This window comes from Gigantopelta aegis, chromosome 9, assembly GCF_016097555.1.
Source record: "Gigantopelta aegis isolate Gae_Host chromosome 9, Gae_host_genome, whole genome shotgun sequence".
NCBI lineage: Eukaryota > Metazoa > Mollusca > Gastropoda > Neomphalida > Peltospiridae > Gigantopelta > Gigantopelta aegis.
The window spans coordinates 21,032,489-21,055,637 of record NC_054707.1 but is presented as its reverse complement, the minus strand read 5'-3'; the positions used below and the strand labels follow the sequence as shown (position 1 = coordinate 21,055,637).

The 23,149-nt window shown below is 37.8% G+C and overlaps 1 protein-coding gene across 1 annotated transcript in view; it reads right to left on the bottom strand.

Annotated features, from left to right (window-relative positions):
* Positions 1–628: 628 nt before the first annotated feature.
* The window catches only part of LOC121381090 (unconventional myosin-Id-like), a 59,426-nt gene continuing 36,905 nt past the window's right edge, over positions 629–23,149 (bottom strand). Inside the window, exons 8-24 of the mRNA XM_041510193.1 lie at positions 21,950–22,153; positions 20,288–20,430; positions 18,985–19,099; positions 17,397–17,507; positions 16,890–16,949; positions 15,913–16,058; positions 14,821–14,875; positions 13,719–13,796; positions 12,435–12,601; positions 8,985–9,189; positions 8,479–8,600; positions 7,743–7,844; positions 6,844–6,988; positions 5,467–5,568; positions 4,247–4,363; positions 2,824–2,972; positions 629–1,534 (exon numbers count right to left, since the gene is read on the bottom strand). Of these exons, the coding sequence (XP_041366127.1) occupies positions 1,378–1,534; positions 2,824–2,972; positions 4,247–4,363; positions 5,467–5,568; positions 6,844–6,988; positions 7,743–7,844; positions 8,479–8,600; positions 8,985–9,189; positions 12,435–12,601; positions 13,719–13,796; positions 14,821–14,875; positions 15,913–16,058; positions 16,890–16,949; positions 17,397–17,507; positions 18,985–19,099; positions 20,288–20,430; positions 21,950–22,153 (2,178 nt within the window). The 3' untranslated portion in view covers positions 629–1,377. The remainder of the gene's footprint in view (positions 1,535–2,823; positions 2,973–4,246; positions 4,364–5,466; positions 5,569–6,843; positions 6,989–7,742; positions 7,845–8,478; positions 8,601–8,984; positions 9,190–12,434; positions 12,602–13,718; positions 13,797–14,820; positions 14,876–15,912; positions 16,059–16,889; positions 16,950–17,396; positions 17,508–18,984; positions 19,100–20,287; positions 20,431–21,949; positions 22,154–23,149) is intronic.

The window sequence follows — 23,149 nt, the reverse complement described above, 5'->3', positions numbered from 1 at the left end:
CCTAGTTGTATGTCTTTAGAAAAACATAAAAAAAAAAAAAAATACTCACTTTAAAAAAACACAAAAACAAATGAATATACTAAATATAACCCTAATTCATACATTGTTAAATGAGACACACATTCCGTATTTTCAAATTACTTTGAATTAGTTGGTTAATATATGTTAAGTGGTACTGCAATTTTAAACCTATAATTAACCTACAGTTAACTGTTAATACTATGTCCTCAAGTACATTTTAACCTACTGTTAGTTACTTAAGTCCACAAGTACAAACAGTGAACCTATTGTGAATTATCCAATAGTTAATTGTGTATTCACAATTGTAAATTGATGGCGAGTGTGTTCTGTATTGTAATTGGTTAATTACATTCTTTTTCCGAGATCAGATAAACATAACACCCAGAAAGCTAATGACGTCATTAGAAATTGGACAAACAGGCTAAGTTGACGGTTCAAGGGTCTACAGTTAGATCGTAGCCAGGTATTTTTTCAAGAAATACCAAATATATACAGTTAGTTCTGTAGAAAAACAATTCAGTTTACAATGGACATAACCACATGGAGGTTTTAAATTTGCGGGTGTTATTGTCTATTTGATGCCCGCAAATGTTTCATTTTTAACCTCAGGCCAACGTCTTCAGTCAAAAATGACATTTGTGGGATCAAATAGACAATAACTCCCACAAATCTAAAAACTCCATATGGTTATCTCCTAATTCTTTTTTTTCTCGCTAATAAACTGATTGATTATATGTTCACAAGTCCACATTTTTAACCTAATAACTAGTTGCTAACTGTATTTTCACAAGTCTACATTTTTAACCTATTAGCTAGCTGGTTTTAATAGGTGAATAATTTAAAGTAAACTGCTAGTTAATAGGGCTAGTAACTAGCTGTTTACTATCTGTTCATTATTCCACATTTTCAACCTATTAGGTTGCAGTTTATTGCATGTTCACATGTCCACAATTTTAACCTAATAACTAGCTACTGATTGTATGTGCATGAACAATTTCACATTTTATACCATTAACTAACTGTTTACTGTTCACAATTTCACATTTTTAACCAACATGTATTAGCTACCTAGTACAATGTATTTACTGTCTGTTCACAATTTTACATTTTTAACCTATTTACTAGCTACAATATATTCACTGTCTGTTCACAATTTTACATTTTTAACCTATTAGCTAGGTACATGTATTTGCTGTGTTCACAATTTCACATTTTTATCCTATTACAAGTACCTGTAGCTATTTACTGTATGTTCACAATTTCACATTTTTAATGTATTACATGTAGCTATTTACGGTATGTTCACAATTCCACGTTTAATCTATTATTACCCCACACACTTTGACCACATCATTGTTAAGAGGGCACCAACAGGGCCAAATTCTGTCCCTCTTTCTTAAACACTGGTGCACCATTCGCTGCCCCTGACTTGATTAGGATCTGACGACTTTTACCACCGAGACTACAGTTGAGGACTTTGTTGACGGTCACTTTCAAATCCTTCTGATAGTGGCTAGAAAAAAAAAAAAAAAAAAAAAAGAGGCATATTTTACTATTAAAGCTAATGATGGGATATTTAGAGAATTTATTTCTTTAACAAAATTTAAAGAATGCAAGATTAGTCAGGCACAATATTTCATGTGAACAGTTATTCTATTCGTATGTTGGTTATGCAAATTTAAATTCATGCAAACCTCCAATCGGTTACGTGGTGAACCGTTGCGTTTTAAAGTCGAAGAGCTGCTAACTATTAGGTTTTTAAAAAAATACATTTGCAATGTTAGTGTAGAACACAAAAGTTGGTACACAAATGTTACGGTACCAAGTTAAAGTAGGTGGTTGTTTGTGTGCACAGGGCTTCTAGAATTATTATAAAATCCACTAACCATGGGATCAGTGATTTAAAAAATTACTAGCCACAATTAAAAATTCACTAGCCCTACTTTACTTTAAGTTAATACATTTTACTAAATAACAGTAATAAATGGATATGTCACTTAAAGAGGGAGATAGAGCTTAAAAACACTAACACTGGGGGATGGGGTAGTGGCAGGATATTCATATTTATAAAATGGACGTAACTGCAACATTTGAAAAAAAAAAAAATCACCAGCCATCGGGCATGGCAATGGTAGTTATTTACTAGCCCAACATTGAATATCACTAGCCATGGGAGTGGGGCTACCATAATCTAGAAGCTCTGGTGTGCAATTAAATTTATTTATCTGACATATAATAGAACAGTTTGAGTGTCCTGTATAATTTAGCATTTCTTGTTGTTTACATTCTGCTGTCCAACTTCCCAACGGACACTGCAAATACTAAAGATACCATTTATCTTAAAATACATGTAAGTTGTTTAAAAAACATATCTAACGAGCGAAACCAAACAGAATATGTTTTTAAAAAAACGAGTTGTAAGATAAATGGTTTCTAACAAACAAATATCCTCAAAAACCAGATTCAAAATAAATTTAAATGTTTTTTCCAACTAACACTAATTTACGACAGTTAATTTATACGTCGCAGCACAATCAGTTTCAGGTTAAATTGCATATCACACACCAATGTGGGTGTGAGTCATTTTTGGCATCCTTCCATCAGAGAACTGTTCAAGCACGCCTGCCGTGGGTAACAGACCAATCAATTTTAGTCGTCCTTATATTACTGGGTGGTATGGCTGAGTCATTATTGAGCAACAACCAATCACAAGTTTCAAAAATGATGTCCAACATATGTTGGGAGTTGATATTGATCTACAATGGTTCATCTCCTACCTGGGGGTGTAAGAAAGATTCTTACCTCATCCAGAATGAACACAGAACCCCCACCAGTTCGCCGACACGTTCCTCCCCACGAGGGTTCTGTAGATAAAGGACAAGGTCGTTTCCTCCAATGAGGTGCACCACAATCAGCTGGTCTTTGTCTGGGGACACACTCAGCCCAGTTATCTGGAAACAAAAAACCCAATAAGATATTTCCGTATATCTATATATAGTAAAACCTGTTTAAACCAGACCCTGAACAAACAGGAACCCTGTCAAAACTGGCCAAGTTTCATAATACTGAATTTTCTAATTTCTAAAACATGACCCTTTAAACACTGGGTCTTGTCATTTCATTTCAACTTATTTTCACCGGCCTCGGTGGCGTTGTGGTAGGCCATCGGTCTACAGGCTGGTAGGTACTGGGTTCGGATCCCAGTCGAGGCATGGGATTTTTTAATCCAGATACCGACTCCAAACCCTGAGTGAGTGCTCCGCAAGGCTCAATGAGTAGGTGTAAACCACTTGCACCGACCAGTGATCCATAACTGGTTCAAAAAAGGCCATGGTTTGTGCTATCCTGCCTGTGGGAAGCGCAAATAAAAGATCCCTGGCTGCTAATCGGAAAAGTAGCCCATATAGCGGCGACAGCGGGTTTCCTCTCAAAATCTGTGTGGTCCTTAACCATATGTCTGACGCCATATAACCATAAATAAAATGTGTTGAGTGCGTCGTTAAATACAAAATTTCTTTCTTCAACTTATTTTCGTGCTTATATCCAATTAAGGTTCAAGCACGCTGTCCTGGGCCCCAACCTCAGCTATCTGGGCTGTCTGTCTAGGACAGTGGGTTAGTTGTTAGTTGGTTAGTGAGAGAGAAGAAAGAGGGTGTAGTGGCCTTACACCTAACCACTGAGCCCTTAAGAACTCGCTCTTGGTGGGAGCCGGTACCGGGCTGCGAACCCTGTACCTACTAGCCTGTAGTCCGATGGCTTAACTACTACGTGGTTCTCTATTTATTACATACCACCTTTGTAATTAACAGAAGTTTAATTACATAACACAGCTTACTTTGTCTGGAAAGTGAGTTGAATTTTGTGGAACTGACAGAAGGCTGAGTGTCCCAGCTAGGTACATGTGAACTATGCATGCGAGATTTTGTATTACAGTATATGCAATAAAAATAAATAAAATTACTGCACTGTCAGAATGGTCTTTTTTTAATATAGTAAGAATAAATGGGTATGTAATAATAATAAAAAAATACTAACCTAAAAATATAATATTACTTGATGTAATTCTGACTACCTTTTCTTTTATTGCATTTATATCTTCTTCTTTTTTTCTTCCTTTTCTGCATATATATTATTAATATTACCAAAAAACAAAACAAACACTGGGCCTGCAGCAAACTCACTGCCAAAGGACAGTGAAAAATAAAGACAAAATAGAGTAACTTACATCTCCAATTGGTGTTCCTTTTCTCATCGCCTTGAAATGTTTCTGGGAATCTAGTTTGTAAATGAACTTGTCTGTGAACGCGACACCCCGCTCAGCGGTCTTGTTAAACTTGTTTGCCTAAAGTTAAACAAAAACAGATTATAAATTATAAAAAACCAAAAGTCACCATTGACAGTACATTTTATAAGAGCAGAATGGTGGTCTGTAACCAGGTGGAATGAACAGCTAGAATAGACAAGCATCTGTTGTTGCTGGAGAGCCAAGGACTGGGTTGTGAAGATGGATGGCTAAAGGTGAAAGATAGAAGCCGTTAGTTGAACCATTACACTGACTTCACTCTCCGTATTCATTAACCGTTAACTATTAACCTCTCTCTAAATTAACCTCTCTAATCACTAACTATTAACCTCTAATCACTAACCTTTCTAATCACTAAACATTAACCTCTTGAATCACAAACCATTATCTATTAACCTCTCAAATCACTAACCTCTCTCGAATCACTAACCATTATCTATCTATTAACCTTTCGAGTCACCTCTCTCGAATCACTAACCATTAAGTATTAACCTCTCAGATCACTAACCTCTCTCAAATCACTAACCATTATCTATTAACCTCTCGAGTCACCTCTCTCGAATCACTAACCATTATGTATTAACCTCTCACATCACTTGCCTCTCTCGCATCACTAACCTTAATCTATTAACCTCTTGAATCATTATCTATTAACCTCTCATCACTAACCTCTCTCATCACTAACCATTATCTATTAACCTCTCTAATCACTAACCTCTCTTTCTAATCACTAACCATTAACTATTAGCCTCTCTTCCTATAATCAGTTACCACTGTAATCTAAAAACCACAACCCGTTCTGGTTTTAGGCCTCGAACTGTTAGTGTTCCCTTCAACTGAGAAACTAAACACTAGAGAACCGTATCTTTCTGACAATGTTTTGTTTTGTTTAACAACACCACTAGAGTATTGATTTATTAATCCTCGGCTACTGGATGTCAAAATGACGAAAACATGAAAAACTTACCTTTCTGACAAATGACGAAAAGATGAGAAACTTACCTTTCTGACAAATGATGAAACGATGAGAAACTTACCTTTCTGACAAATGAAGAGAAGATGAAAAACTTACCTTTCTGACAAATGATGAAAAGATGAGCAACTTACCTTTCTGACAAATGATGAAAAGATGAGCAACTTACCTTTCTGACAAATGAAGAGAAGATAATCTGTGTGAAACCATCTTGACTCTTCAGCTGATTCATGTGAGCCACAAACTCAGCCGTGTTGGGATTGTCTTGGGACTGAAAAATAACACATGGTTAGTCAGCTTCTCCGTCAATCTTCTCATGCTGGCACAGAGGAATTCTGTCAAATGACAATTCACCATTCTACATGAATACTGAATGACACCACTCCCCCCCAAAAAAAACCCTAAATCTTGACTAAATACAAATAACATGCACATAATTCACATACTGTAAATTAGTACTCATATGGCTAAAAATATCTTGGTTAATAACAAAGACTTATGGCTCCACTAAAATGTAAAATGGGATGTAACGCCTCGTCATATGATTGGTGTACTACAACCTAGCTGTTAGTCAAAAGAGTTCAGTAACTAAATTATAATCAATTATGGGTAATAAATAAGATACTAAACTTGCTACCATTTCATTTCATGTTTATGTCCCTCTTGAACAGGGCTTCTCGAATTTTTATAAAATACACTAGCCATGAGATCAGTGATTACAAAAAAATATACTAGCCACAATTAAAAATTCACCAGCCCTACTTTACTTTACATAAATACAATTTTTCTAAATTAATACTAATAATCAGATATGTCACCTAAAGAGGGAGATAGAGCTAAAAAACCCAAACATTGGGTGGTGGTGGTTGGGAGCAGGATATTCATATTTACAAAATAGCCTTGACTGCAACATCTGACAAAAAGAAAAATTCACTAACCATCGGGCATGGCAATAGTAGTTATTTACTAGCCCAACATTCAACATCACTAGCCATGGGAGTGGGGCTACCATAATCTAGAAGCACTGCTCTTGAAATAATTTCATTGGCACTCTTGCTAAAGTTTGTACACATGTACATCGAGGAAAAAATTAAATTAATGTCGGCCCTTTTTTCTAGGTACTAGGGTTGGGTTGAACCTGGTTCCCGGAAACTGGTTCTTTCAGACTTATACAAAATTGTTGTAATTGACAATGTGGGCTAGTGCTTTATTTTGGTGGACTAGTAAAATTTACAAACCCACTAGCCCTGTGGCTAGTGACTTTTCAAAACATTTGTCATACCCTGCGACTGGTGTTATTAAAGGCTGTGGTATGTGTCGTCCTGTGATAAAGTGCATATAAAAGATATTTGCTGCTAATAGGCAAATCTAGCGGCTTTTCTCTTAAGACCGAGTCAAAATCACTAGATGTCTGACATCCAATAGCCGATGAATAATAAATCGATGTGCTCTAGTGGTGTCGTTAAATGCCCAAAATGGAACAAAACATTTACAGAACCAACAGTGTGGAGTAAATACATGTAGTATACAAGCAGATCTGTCTCACCGATGTGAGGTAATTGCCAGTCCACTTCCGTTTGACTCCCCAGTCGACTCGACGACCTTTGAGGGCGTCACCGGCGACAACCTTTATCCTCAACGCTGGCCTTTCCTTAATTGGGATCTTCCTCAAAATCATGTTCCCTCGCCATCTACAAGACAAACACGGTAGTTAGCAACACTGTTTTAAAGCCTCAGAAAGGAAGGAAGGAAATATTTTATTTAACGATGCACTCAACACATTTTATTTATGGTTTATGGCATCAGACATATGGTTAAGGACCACATAGATATTGAGAGGAAACCCGTTGTCGCCACTACATGGGCTACTCTTCCGATTAGCAGCAAGGGATCTTTTATTTGCGCTTCCCACAGGCAGGATAGCACAAACCATGGCCTTTGTTGAACCAGTTATGGATCACTGGTCAGTGCAAGTGGTTTACACCTACCCATTGAGCCTTGCGGAGCACTCACTCAGGGTTTGGAGTCGGTATCTGGATTAAAAATCCCATGCCTCGACTGGGATCCGAACCCAGTACCTACCAGCCTGTAGACTGATGGCCTAACCACTACGCCACCGAGGCCAGTGTTATATGTATATACCAAATAGATCTATACTCCTTTCCATCCTCCTACAAAAATGTTTTTTGTAATAATTTCAGTTTGGTTTGACATAAGAAACAATGTGAAAGTGTTTTGGAAATAACACAAAATGACTATTTTTGTGTGCAAGTTACAACATAATCTTCTGAGAAATAACTAACTTGTAGTAAATTTCATAGTATGAAAAAAGACGTTCCCTGTGGGACAGACTATAGTTTTGGGCCCACTTGCAAGTGAATCATAGTTTTTTGTTGTTTTTTAAAAGTATTTTCAGGGTTCACATTTTACTGTAACAACACTCACCTCCCATGGACTTTCTTCAACATTAACACCATGTCTTGGAGAACCAGAGGTGGAGCTGGCCATTTTATACTCTTCCCATAGTCTGGCATTCTCTTCACATTTCTTTAAAAAAAAACCCACACATTAAATCAAAATAAATGATGATTATACCGAGATTGGAATAATAATAAAAAAATATCATAGAGGACAGATATTTAAGGTCAGTTGGGTCATACAATCAATATCGTTTCCAAAGACTGCTGAGGTTCAAATATTTCATTTTAAAATATCTGTTGCCATAGGGCAAATGGCAGTCACCTATTTATTTGACCCAAACATTTCTCTACTTGTCCTAAAATTTCAATCTCATTCAAAACACAGTAGAATGATTAAAGGAGCTGCTCAAATATATATATATATATATAAAAAGAAGTTTATTTTGTTTCATGACACCACTAGAGCACATTGATTAATTAATAATCGGCTATTGGATGTCAAACATTTGGTAATTTTTTACTTGTAGTCATCAGAGGAAACCCGCTACATGTTTCCTAATGCAGCAAGAGACCTTTTATATGCACTTTCCCAGAGATAGGAAAGCATATACCACAGCCTTTGACCAGTTGTGGTGCACTGGTTGGAATGAGAAAAAAACACCAATCAGCTGAATGGATCCACTGAGGTGGTTCAATCCTGCAACACAAGCCCTCAACCGACTGAGCTAAATTCTGCCCCGTTCAAATGTAAGACTACGTACTTGAAGATGTCGACAAGTTTCAGGATGTAGGTCCTCAGTTTGTACTTGCGGTAGTGATCCATGATCAGATACATCGCACGCATCTTCTTCACTCTCAACCTCGCAAGACCGCCTCTCGCTACCTGAGAGAACAAAACAATCAACATAGATTGACCACAAATTATTAGTTTTTCAATGGACTCTATGCCTAACCACTGCCGCGTGTTGCTGATACACAAGTGGCACCATACCACTTGCACAGTTGTTATCAGTTAGTTCTACATATAACAAGTTACTTCAAACCAATGGTTTATTTAAATACTACAGAGGTCAACCTACTTGTAATCATCATCAAAGAAAGATTTCAAAAAGCATATCAGAATTTTGTAGTATTTTTTTTATGAGGAACTATTTCCAAACCCAGACTATGTTAAGCTGCTACAGCAAGTAACGACACGACAAATGGTGGTGTGTTACCTAAACAGAAGAAACTTAAAAAAACCACAACTAAAACAGAAAGAACTTGCCCTCTGAAGAAACTTCACAATGGTTGGAATTGTAGCATCACGAGCTTCCTCCAGTGCGAAAATAGTTTGTGGTGATCGGATGAAGATTTTGGAGCGGCCATATTTGACATCGTCCTGGAAACCTTTGGTGTTGATGATGCTCTTGACGCCATCATAATCAGAACCCTTGTAGTTTGGCCATGTCTGTTTGGTGATGCACTTGTATCTGTTGAAAGAAAGAAGAACAATTTTAAGAGCAGTGGTTGCAAAACAAGGCGTCGCATGCGACATTTACTACCCTCATTTCCGACGTCTATTTTTATCACAGTTGCTCAGACTTCAGTTCATATTTTCATGGTTCTTGTCTGAATGTATAGCTTGGCTTCCATAGGTTAATTTCTTCAGGTAAAACTTTGAGTTTCCCCACGAATACAGCGTCCATTACTGGTCATTGCCTTTGTTTTTAAAATATATTTTGTCATGAGCACACTTAGACCCAGTGATTTTCTGCGATTGCGGAAAACGGACAGAATTTACATTTGGAAACGGAATTACGATTTTCCGCGAAGTTAAAAAAATCAATACTATTTCACTATTGCCACACGCTGTAAAAGTGACGGTTGACCCATGCGCAGTACTATTGGGAAATGCTAGACTGGATTATGCGCTTCACGGTAAACCAAATGGTCATATTGGGAACCAATCAAATACTTCACGAACGTTAGCGAAACGTTTGCTGGCTGAACTTGGGGCCGGTTTACTACTTAGTCTGTTGCACCTGTGCAGATGGGACAGTTTTTCCCAGGAGTAAGTTTAGCCAGCGGTTTGTCGCTAACACTTGGTCTTGGAAGACAGGTTTCGAGAACCACCAGTCAAAATATGTTTGCAAACATTTGAAGCAAAAAACGGCTGGCTGAATGTTGCAATGTTACTTTATTTCCGCTGTGTCATGTGCATACTTCAATTTGCAGACGACATTAGACTGTCAAAGAGATGATAAAATAAATGTATACGTTTTGTGAACCCTAAGCCCGGTTGAATAAAGCAGTGCACTTAATTGTTGGACAATCATGCTTTATGTAGTTATTATAATTGTAGCCTTTGCTCCTGATATGATTTTTCGCTACTAATATGTAGGCTTACTTTGATTTAATGACAAATAGCGACGCATGTCGATGCCAGTCAATTTTCGGACCCTTTAATTTGTCACAACTTGTGTTAGTTCAATTGTTAATTACATATTGTAGTCTGAGAAACAGACATGAAACAGAATTTACAAAAACATGAAACGGAAAATAGCTTTTTTTTAAACGGAAAACCACCGAGTCATACTTGTTCTATTCTTGGTCCAACAATTTCACCAACTGTATGCATTACAAGTGGACTACATTGCACACTTCTGTAGTAACAGACTCAGGCCCACAGATTAACCTAAATTCTAAGGTTTAAACCTGACAAAAAGAGTGCAAAAGAAAAGAAAGAACACCGTATTAACTAATTTATTAATTAATTACAAGCAGGGCTCGAAACGGCCTGCGGCCAGTTCGTCAAATGCGACCAATGTCCTGTTTGGGAGACTTAAATATTAAAAAATAATGGGAGTTAGTCGCCCAAATAATATTATCTTCTTTAGGGCTATAACATATGAGCCACTTTTAATATTTGTATTCCACATTAAAATCTTGCTTGTGGTTCACTTACCATAATTTGCCAACATCCATTATTATATTTTGGGCCTTCATATTTTTTGGCCAGTTGTGATGGAGTTGTTTATGCAGGAATATTTTTAAGAAGTCAGTTAAGAAATTTCAAAATAAATTTGCACTCAGAGTTACCTACTTTCTAAGGAGGTTTAAACATGACAAAAAGGGTGCAAAAAATGAAAAAAAACCCCATGTTATCAATCAATCAATTAATTACAAGTTGTGGAGCATTGGTTACCAGTTCAAAAATATTTTTAATAAGTCCATCAAGAGGGATTGATCCTGCAACCCATTACATCTCCGTTATAAATGCTATACCACTGAGCTACATCCCTGTTGATCCAGTGAACTCAATCTAGTAGATATACAGTGAACTTCAGCTGCTCTAAACAGGGAAGAGGGAAGCAGGAAGTAAAAGCCTTTTCTTTTTTCCTTTTTAATTTTAAAAAATACTGTCTTGTCACAGAAAGCCTTGGGTAAAAATCCACTGGTATACAGCTAATTCTGACTATATAATGGGAATTTCAGTTCAGTTCATTTTATCAAGATGAAGTACATGTAATACAGGTGAGTTCAAGTATTACAAAAAGAAAATTTAATATTTTATTCTAAGGGCAATAACTCTGTAAAATACAACATTTATTGTGGCTAAATGCATTTGATCAAAATGACCATTTTGTCAAAAAAAATGTTTTCGTGTATCTTTTAATCATTTCAAAGATCTGCGTTCAAGGAGAACTTTAGTCTCTATATAACACAACCTTAACTAAACCTTTTTGTGTCTATGCTGGAATGAAAGAAAGAAAGAAAGAAATGTTTTATTTAACGACGCACTCAACACATTTTATTTACGGTTATATGGCATCAGACATATGGTTAAGGACCACACAGATTCTAAGAGGAAACCCGCTGTCGCCACTACATGGGCTACTCTTCCGATTAGCAGCAACGGATCTTTTATTTGCGCTTCCCACAGGCAGGATAGCACAAACCATGGCCTTTGTTGAACCAGTTATGGATCACTGGTCGGTGCAAGTGGTTTACACCTACCCATTGAGCCTTGCGGAGCACTCACTCAGGGTTTGAAGTCGGTATCTGGATTAAAAATCCCATGCCTCGACTGGGATCCGAACCCAGTACCTACCAGCCTGTAGACCGATGGCCTAACCACGACGCCACCGAGGCCGGTATGCTGGAATGATGTCATAGACGTAGACATTTTGTGATATCAAACTAATGGTGGTGCAAAGTGCACCGTCATGACCACAAATGTAACTAAGCTGATGGCATGGCACATGCCATCACGCTATGTAAGGGTTAAAAAAAATAAACAGAACCCTTTTGTGGCTTGGATATAAATTGAAAAAATGTCTACTGGTGGAGAAATCTATTATATCTCATTCTGTATGCAAATCCAGCCCATGCACCATTTTGCAAAATATTGGTTATCCAACGACCCCCAACTCATTGTGGCTTGGATATAATTTTTAAAAAATGACCACTTCAGAAAAAATTGAGTATTTCTCATTCTGTATGCGACGCCACCCCCTACGATGTTACACAACATACACGTTAATGCAAAACGACACACTGTTGTGGCTTGGATATAATTTTAAATCAAATGCCTTCCTGATGAGAAATCTTATGTATCTCATTTTGTATGTGAAGTCAACCTGTGAACCGTTAAGTAATGTACAGGTTACCCCCCCCCCCCCCCCCACCCACTCCCCACCTATTGTGGCTTGGACATAATTTTAAAAATATCTACCTGAGGAGAAACCTGGTGTAGCCCATTCTGTAAGCGAATCCGGCCCGCCTGACGCGCACGTTCTCCATTAGACCGAGGTACCGGACCTGATGCTTGACCCGCTCGTTGTCAAACGTCACCGGAGACTTGATCTCGTTTGGCTTGATGCACCGCACATAGTGGGGTTCCTGAAAAATAATAGTACAGTACAGGCCTCTGAATATTGGGAGAATGTTTTGTTTGCATGTCGTTCACACTTAAAATTTAGAACTTCATTCATATGGATATAACAGATTACGTGAAAAGGAAATGAGATCATTGAATTTCATTTTGCGTAACCCATAAATTTTCAATTGTCAGTGGCCTGCAGCCCAGTGAGAAAAACAGACATTAGGAGCCTGTCAACAATGACTTACATGAAACACGGTATCTCAGGGGCCCACCATCTCTTAAGATTAATTTCCAATACGCCCACCATCCATTGGCAGCAATAGTAATATCTGCCATCCGTTTATTTAGACCGCCATCCAAAATCACAAGTCCTGCCATCGTCTTGAACTACCAGAGTAATCAGGTTCATCGTCGTTTACAAGACATTTTCGAAGTACTTGTACTCTGCAAATCTTAGGTACCATCCTTTCCTATAAGTGGAACCAGCTCTACCGATTCCCTCCATCCCTTTCCTGAATACTTGAGACCACTGTATGAAATGGCAAGTGATTACTCACACTTCTCCCAATATTTGCTAGTAAAGTTTTAGGTGAGCAGCAATAAATTTTAAAATAAATATCTCCTTGTCATTATGGAACGTCAAACCTCTATGAGAAAAAATTGACGTGAGTGATTAATTGCTCCCCTAACTTAGATCATGGTATTTTAACGACTAAATAATAACAGTTATACTCAAGGTAAATAACTCATAAGAAAATAACTAGTGCACTAAAAACTTGACACTAGATTTCGTTCCTATTTAACCTATACACTTTACACAAACTCACTTCTTTTCGTTCCTATTTAACCTATACACTTTACACAAACTCACTTCTTTTCGTTCCTATTTAACCTATACACTTTACACTAACTCACTTCTTTTCGTTCCTATTTAACCTATACACTTTACACTAACTCACTTCTTTTCGTTCCTATTTAACCTATACACTTTACACTAACTCACTTCTTTTCGTTCCTATTTAACCTATACACTTTACACTAACTCACTTCTTTTCGTTCCTATTTAACCTATTCAGTTTAAACATTTATTCCTACTTTGTCTGCTAACTTCTACAATTATTCAGTGGTAATTACCTTTGAGGCGAGATTTTTCACAAGAGCTATAATAGAGTTCTTGAATGCAGTTCCAGCTGTCGTCGGTCTCTTTGTGGTCTGTGGATAAAAAAAGCAAAACCCAGATGTTAAATACAAATACAGGTGTCGAAGATTTTGTCACCGACACCAGTTCTGATTTTAAAAACCTTTCACCTATACTGCAGTGTTGAGCCTGCATGCTTTCAGAAATATTAAACAAACAATGGTTGTGGTTACGATGGCAATCATTATACAGTCTAAAAATGCCATCAATGAAGTCCTGACTAGACGCTTGACCCACTTAAAAAAAAATCTCAACTGTTGTATTTGCCGCTATTGCCACTGTTAAGCCTGAACACTGTATAAATCAACTCACATTGTATATATACAAAAGGAAAATCCGGTTTCAGTAGAGAAAGCTAATTAACACTGACTTAAAAGTAAAGTTTGTTTTATTTAACGACACCACTAGAGCACATTGATTTTTTTTATCTTATCATCGGCTATTGGATGTCAAACATATAGTCATTCTGACACTGTTTTTCAGAGGAAACCAGCTGTCGCCACATAGGCTACTCTTTTACAACAGGCAGCAAGGGATCTTTTATTTGTGCTTCCCACAGGCAGGACAGCACAAACCATGGCCTTTGTTGAACCAGTTATGGATCACTGGTCGGTGCAAGTGGTTTACACCTACCCATTGAGCCTTGCGGAACACTCACTCAGGGTTTGGAGTCGGTATCTGGATTAAAAATCCCATGCCTCGACTGGGATCTGAACCCAGTACCTACCAGCCTGTAGACCGATGGCCTAACCACGACGCCACCGAGGCCGGTCAACATTGATTTAAGAATATTTTACAGTTAACAAATACTGCTGTTAATTTTTTCTTTTTACCAAAACCTTCAAGGTGTCAGTCAATTCCAGTAAAGTCGTTCAGCTATTTTTACAGAATTACTAATAAAATAGATTTATATAAACAAAAGAAACTACTCTGTTCTTATTTTTTAATAAAATATATATACTAAAAAAGTTGGGGTGGGGTGGGAATTCCTGGTTAAAAAAAAAAAAAAAAAAAATTTGGAATTTGAATTTGACTAACCTCTGTAACGAGCTGTTTTCCTTCAGGCCACATGATCTGTAGCAATTCATCCGAACTGAAACAACACACATAATACATGTAAGGTGATGTTCAACAATTACGTAATACAATTTTTGCTTTATTATAGCCTCTCCCCCATGTAATGTTTTGTAATGCTAAGACTATGTCACACTTGTCAAACAACTTGTGTTTTGTGTTCTTTTCAACTATTTTGAAAAAATTATCAATACACTTTCTATAACAAAAAAATAAATATATTTATTTGACATATTTTATCTATCTTTTAACGTGTTAAAGGTCAAGGTGTCCCGATTACTTCTTGGCAATACAGTAATGTTACATAATCGGTACATCTCAATCCACTGATACATTTGCCCAGAGAGGTGTCGAAATAGGTTACGCTGTTAAATATACGGATCTACAAATGGCACACAAATTTCTAATTCAGTTTTTGGCAAATTAATAACAAAATAAATTTGACAAATATAACTTTGATTTTCATTTGACGATTTTGCAAATGATAAATTAAACCTTAAAGGGTTTGCTGCAATTTTTAAGATGTTATCGACTAAGAGAGACTTTTTGATGAATGTAATTGCATATCAAATATATTTTTCTGCATAAAATATTAGTGACTGTATAGTAAACGTGTTTCTGATCGTTCTAATATTTGTACTAGGTTACATTTCATTTTATTTCCTCAAAAAGATTTTTTCATACCTACGAAATTATTTCGAGACAAAATCCAGTTTGGGCTTTTTACAAATATTAAGGCGACCAGAAACACATTGAATATACAGACACTGATATTCTAAACAAGAAAATATATTTAATATGTAAGTTTAATTGTAGAACTATTTTATTAGTCAGAAACATCTTACAATGCAGAAAACTCAGGAATGTCCCTTTAATGGATTGGTTGCAATTAACTTTATAAGTAAAAATCAGAGAACTGTTTGTAAATTTGTACTGTATTAGTAATATGAACTCATAAAATAGTGGTGTCATTTAACAAAACAAACTTTAAACATTCATAAAATAGACGACTGATTTGGCAGATGTGATATCTGTCACAAGGAAGATAGTACCCACCTGTTGTAGAGGAGACGTTTGAAGTCCTGGAACAACGAGTCTTTGTTCTTGTCGATGAACGAGACCACGGAATACACAACGTCACCGGCATAGTGACGGATCCGGAAATCCTGGTCATACTCCAGAGTCTTGTCTGCTGGGTTCAACTGCAACATGCATTCATTCATTGCAACTTATTCACTTGCTTATATCTAGTTACGGTTCAAGCATGCTGAGAGAGAAGTTGCTATAGAGGCCTTATCCCTACCCACACACTCTGGGTGAAAGCCGGAACCAGGATATAAACCCAATACATACCACAATACCAGCCTCAAGTTTGTTGACGTATCCATTATACCATCAAGGCTGGTATTGCAACATGTAATAAATAAATATCTATTGTATGCAATATTTACAGTGTGTAACCGTACTTATTTATAATAAATCTGGTTCCGGGCCATGTTTTCAATTCTGTTTAAACTGAATTGAATTCATTTACAATTCTCCTGTATCCGAATTAAAAAGAAATATTGATGGCACTGCTGGTTTTAACATATTATCATCTTAAGAATATTTAGTTTTTGTTTAAGTGATAACGGAGAGTGATTGCTGGCCAATGTGATCCAAATGACTTAGCTTTGCGATGCTTTTATTAAAAATACATTTCAGTATTCTGTCGAGTAGTTAAATACATTTCACAAGGCAGTAGCACAGATAGTTTTTTCTAAGTTGTAAATGGGTTGTCCCGTTTCATATGATCGTATGTTGTTATATCTTTCAACATATTATTTTACAGTAGTTAAAAACTGGATCTCAAGTTCTGTGCGATCATGTGGACATCAATATTTCTCACATAAAGTTTTATGTCAAAAGCTAGAATGATGTCAAAACACAATTTTCGTAAAACCAAAATATGCAAAAATAGGACTGGCATGTCGATTGAAACATTACTAAACAATTTGAATTAATCTATCTACTTGAAACGTGAAACTACTCACCGATCGGCAGGTAAATCTTTCATTTCTGCCCAGTTTCTGTGCCATTGCTTGAAGGAACATCTACAAAAAAACAAAAACATTACTTGAGTCTTATTAATCCTTCAGTAATTTCCTTTTGCCACAAAACTTGAATATGAAAGGCTTTCTTTCGTCTGTCTATTTAGTATACTTTAATGATAAAATGATAGTTTTCAATGTATTTTAATTGCCAGAAATACTATCATAAACCTCTTTAAACTTTCTCTTTAAAATAGAGACAATTCTTATTATTAATAAATGCTCAAGATTTCCGACATCATATCAATCTTTGAGAAGAATTGAGAACATTATCCTGTTTTAACTAACTATCAAAAAATGCCAAATAATTATTTTGCTAGTTTCTCTCAAATTTCACCTTTTGCAGACACTCACATATATTTTGCAATAACTAACATCAACCAAAATAAGACCTAAACAAAATGTAGTTAAGAAGACAAAATCTTCAAAATGCCCAGTAAAGATTCGTACCGCGTCTGTGACCTTGCCGACGTTAAGACAAGCTTCGTCCAGAATAGCGAGGATTCCTTGATGAGGCTGCTCCACCAAGTCACAGATCACCTTGTTGTTGAAATAGTCCACCTGCAACACAAACACAACATACAAGCATTATTAACTTGCTATATATATATCCAGTGGACAGTCTTTTAAAATCTTGATTCACGTCATTTTTATCTAGGTAATCAAATGTTTGGTTAGGTGAATTAGAGTTGAGTACTTCAATCAATTAACTGAAATCTCCATTAGAATAACTTATCATTAGATGTTACTGGCCTCAATGGCGTCATGGTTAGGCCATCGGTCTACAGGCTGGTAGGTACTGGGTTCGGATCCCAGTCGAGGCATGGGATACCAAACCCTGAGTGAGTGCTCCACAAGGCTCAAATGGGTAGGTATAAACCACTTGCACAGACCAGTGATCCATAACTGGTTCAACAAAGGCCATGGTTTGTGCTATCCTGCCTGTGGGAAGCACAAATAAAAGATCCCTTGCTGCCTGTCGTAAAAGAGTAGTCTATGTGGCGACGGCGGGTTTCCTCAAAAAAAGTGTCAGAATGACCATATGTTTGACGTCCAATAGCCGATGATAAGATAAAAAATCAATGTGCTCTAGTGGCGTCGTTAAATAAAACAAACTTTACTTTTTTTCATTAGACGTTTGCAACTTTTTAAATTAACTGGCAGTGCATTTTACTTTAAAAAGTTTCAGTATCATCATTTTTTTTATGTAAGGATGCAAACAAACTCACACCCAAGCATATTTCATAGATACATGCAGGCCTTCAGATTTCATGGTAACTATCGTTTCCGGTACTGAATCAGTAAAAATCACGGAACCAAAATTTTGTTTCTTATGATTATTATGTCGAGTACAACTATTCAACAAAAATAATATAAACGGTTTCCGATGTGTTCCCATGATCACAAGGCATGGAACTGAAAAAGTGTTTCCCATAGAGTTTGAAATCCTATGGCCTGACATGTACACATATGATATACACAAAATACTGTAAATTGAGGGGGGTAGGTAGGGGAAAGTGTATATAAATTTTGCATTGTTTGTGCTCATCCGCAAGTCATGAGACTATACACTTGCCTTATTTTAATTGCAGACATGCATTCCAGATACCAACGGCTGTTTGTGAAACTTACACACCTCGAGCATAAGACCCTCAACATGTCAAATATTAATCTAGTTTACACAGGGTTCGAGCTTAAGAATTTGTCTCACATGGCAATTTAAAAACAAAATTGCAGTTAGTGAAATGGACCACTGACGGCAATTTAAAGCGTGCCCATGGCAATTGAAAAAAAAGAGAAGACTTTTGCAGCAAAATACTACTACTAATATTTTGCTGTATGTAGACATATTTTAAATGTACTAATGTATATATACCGGCAACTAATGTATATCAGATATAAACATTTTGCCATTATTGGGGAGTTTTACCGGCGGCACTTTTATGTCATCGGTGATGCTCCCGGCCTATGGCAATTTATATCTCAATGACGGCAATTGCGTTAAGTTCGAGCCCTGTTTACAGTAAACATGACTCACATGTTGCCACTCTATTCCTTCCCGCGTGTACTCCTCCTGTTCTTGTTTCAACACCAGCTCGATGAACAGCTGCTGTAGTTTCTCATTGCAGTAGTTGATGCAGAACTGTTCAAAACTAAGTTATAAACAAAACCACTGTTAAAGTTAAAAAAAGTTTAATTTGTTTAACACCAGTAAAACACACTGACTAATTAATTATTGGCTACTGGATGTCAAACACTGGATCATTCTGACATATAATCTTTAGAGGAAACCTGGATTTTTTTTTTACATAAGTAGCTTGAGATATTTAACATCACTCTCCCATGAATGAACAGTACAACACATGGCCCTCGATATGCAAGTCAGTAGACCCATTCTCTGACTCGGCTTTTCTGTCCCAACCAGTGCCCCACACGGAACAAAATCTTAGGTAACCAGAAATCAGTTCACGTGAGTTTTACTCAGGTAACCGATTGTTCGATTACGTGAATATAGTTCTCATAACCGAGAGTTAGGCCTACCTAATCCTCAAACACTTGAACTACAGTTCTGTGCTACATTGGTGATTCAAATGTATTTAAAAACATAAACTGATTTTCACTTTCATCACTCATATATGGTACTTCTAATTTTAGAATGTAATTGTTCACCACGTAACCGATTGGCGGTTCTCGTAATTTTAAACTTGCGTAACCAACATGCAAACAGAACAACGGTTCTCGTGAAATACTGCGCCCTGCTCACAACTGAGAAAATCCAATGAGTCTGACGTGAGGATTTGATCCTTCGAACCCAATCATTTCAGGTGAGCACTTCACTGATCTAAATCCCAGTCCCATATTATTAAAATCACTGGGGATAGGTTGTTAGTTTCACAGATCATAAGAAGCCACTTTGACTACCCACGTTTTGTAAAACAAATTCTCATCCTATTTTAGTAGAACCATGCACATATTTCATGCATAATAGTAGCTAGTACACTGATACCATTTCAAATTAAATTACAGGAATTTATTGGGCAGATGAAACATTTTACGACAACAAGTTCTGTAACATATATCACCAATGCCTGGCGTGGTCTTATTTAATGTGGCATTCAAAGTTAAGTGCACTTTGAACTCTGACCCAGTGAAATGCTATTTGGTATACTGCTATCAAAAAAGATAACAACGAAACATCAGTTCTGACCTGTTGTTTTGAAATATCTTACTTAATGCAACATTCAAAGTTAGATGTGCTTTGAACTTTGACCGTTTGAGATGCTATTTGTTATACTGCTATCAAAATAAAAAAAAGATAACAACGAGACATCAGTTCTGACCTGTTGTTTTGAAATATCTCGAAGCCGTAGATGTCAAGCACTCCAATCACGGTATTCTTGCCCACCAGTTGACCAGACAGCTTTGGATTTATGGCTTCATTGATGCGCGATACAATCCACGAGAACATTCTGTCATAGATTGCCTGCAAAGAAATGGAGAAAACTTGAAGTATTTTCTCATTTATAGATACATGTACATCACCTGTCCTCAAAACTAGTGCATATTCCCTACGGTTAGTAGAATGGTCCGAACATCCCAACAGCCAATGGGATGGCCTGAATTCTTCTACTGCACACCCCATTCCTGTTCCGGTCACGTGACTGTAACTTCCTTCTTTCTCCTTCGCGTCTTATGTTTTGAGGACAGGCGATGTTGAAAAGAAATAACACGTCACTGATTACACAACAGCACACCTCCTCCAGTACCGGCCTCGGTGGCGTCGTGGCAGGCCATCGGTCTACAGGCTGGTAGGTACTGGGTTCGGATCCCAGTCGAGGCATGGGATTTTTAATCGAGATACCGACTCCAAACCCTGAGTGAGTGCTCCGCAAGGCTCAATGGGTAGGTGTAAACCACTTGCACCGACCAGTGATCCATAACCGGTACAACAAAGGCCATGGTTTGTGCTATCCTGCCTGTGGGAAGCGCAAATAAAAGATCCCTTGCTGCCTGTCGTAAAAAGAGTAGCCTATGTGGTGACAGCGGGTTTCCTCTAAAAAAAGTGTCAGAATGACCATATGTTTGACGTCCAATAGCCGATGATAAGATAAAAAATCAATGTGCTCTAGCGGCGTCGTTAAATAAAACAAACTTTACCTCCTCCAGCTGTCAAACAATCCAACTCAAAGACTGTGTTCTTTGCAATGAGTTGTTTTAGGGGAGGGACGTAGCCCATTGGCAGAGCGCTCGCCTGATATGTGGTTAGTCTAGGATCGATCCCCTTCAGTGGACCCACTGGAATATTTCTCATTCCAGCCAATGCACCGTGGTATGTGCTATCCTGTCTGTGGCATGGTGTACATAAAAAATCCCTTGCTACCAACAACAGGTGTAGCGGGTTTTCTTTCCAAGACTATACATCCGAATTACCCAATGTTTGACATTCAATAGCCAATGGTGGGCAGGATGTAGCCCAGTGGTAAAGCACTCGCTCAATGCGCGATCGGTTTGGGATTGATCTCCGTCAGTGGGCCCATTGGGCTATTTCTCGTTCCAGCCAGTTTACCACGACTGGCATATCAAAGGTCATGGTATGTGCTATCCTGTCTGTGGAAAAGTGCATATAAAAGATCCCTTGCTGCATTAGGAAAGATGTAGCGGGTTTCCTCAAATGACTACGAGTTAGAATTACCAAATGTTTGACATCCAATAGCTGATGATTGATTAACCAATGTGCTCTAATGATGTCATTAAACAAAACAAACTTCTTTCAATAGCCAATGATTATTAATCTAGTGATGTTGTTAAACAAAACAAACTTTTGCAATAAGTTTTGTATGCATTTTGCTCTTCACAGTTGATATGATATTGCAGGATTAAACAAACAGAATTTATTTACTTTTAATATACAAAAAATAGAAACAGCCTACATAAGCTTTTAGCAAAAACTAATCTATCTGACACAGGCAAGATTGGGAGGGGAAGTATCTGCTGATTATTACCTTTGCAAAAGCATCCCTAGCATAAAGAGCATCCTTTTCGTTGAGGCCCTTCTCGACAACGTTGCCTCCTGCTGCGATGACACGGTGTAGCAATGTCTTCTCCAGCATTGATGGGTCGACCGACAGAAGCTGGGCGATGTCGTTAATGGCCGACTTGTTGGGAATCACAGCCAGATCATCATCGGTGGAATATTCTAAGTTTCCCTGAGCGAAAGAAAAAGAAAAACCAAAAACGGTGAGGAATGGTATTATTTAACAAACAGCAACTTGATAGTTAACATGATTATTTCAACAAATTGATCGAGATTGAGATTGAGAGTGTGATGAGGGAGAGAGAGGGAGAAAGAGAGACAGAGAGAAGGGAGATGGAGGCAGAGAGAGAGAGAGAGAGAGAGAGAGAGAGAGAGAGAGAGAGAGAGAGAGAGAGAGAGAGAGAGAGAGAGATGGAGGCAGAGGGAGAGAGAGAGAATGGAGAGGGAGACAGAGAGAGAGAGGGGGAGACAGAGAGAGAGAGAGAGGGAGACAGAGAGAGAGAGAGAGAGAGAGAGAGAGAGAGAGAGGAGAGAGAGAGAGAGAGAGAGAGAGAGAGAGAGAGGGAGACAGAGAGAGAGAGAGAGAGAGAGAGAGAGAGAGAGAGAGAGAGAGAGAGAGAGAGAGAGAGAGAGAGAGATGGAGGCAGAGGGAGAGGGAGAGAGAGAGAATGGAGAGGGAGACAGAGAGAGAGGGGGAGACAGAGAGAGAGAGAGAGAGAGAGAGAGAGAGAGAGAGAGAGAGAGAGAGAGAGACAGAGAGAGAGAGAGAGAGAGAGAGAGAGAGAGAGAGAGAGAGAGAGAGAGAGAGAGAGAGAGAGAGAGAGAGAGAGAGAGAGAGAGAGAGAGAGAGAGAGAGAGAGAGAGAGAGAGAGAGAGAGAGAGAGAGAGAGAGAGAGAGAGAGAGAGAGAGAGAGAGAGAGAATGGAGAGGGAGACAGAGACAGAGAGAGAGAGAGAGAGAGAGAGAGCGAGAGAGAGAGCGAGAGAGAGAGAGAGAGAGAGAGAGAGACAGAGAGAGAGAGAGAGAGAGAGAGAGAGAGAGAGAGAGAGAGAGAGAGAGAGAGAGAGAGAGAGAGAGAGAGAGACAGACAGACAGACAGACAGAGAGAGAGGTCAAATTACTGTAGGTGAGCATTTTGCTTCTGGCAAACAAAACCCTTTAAAAATTG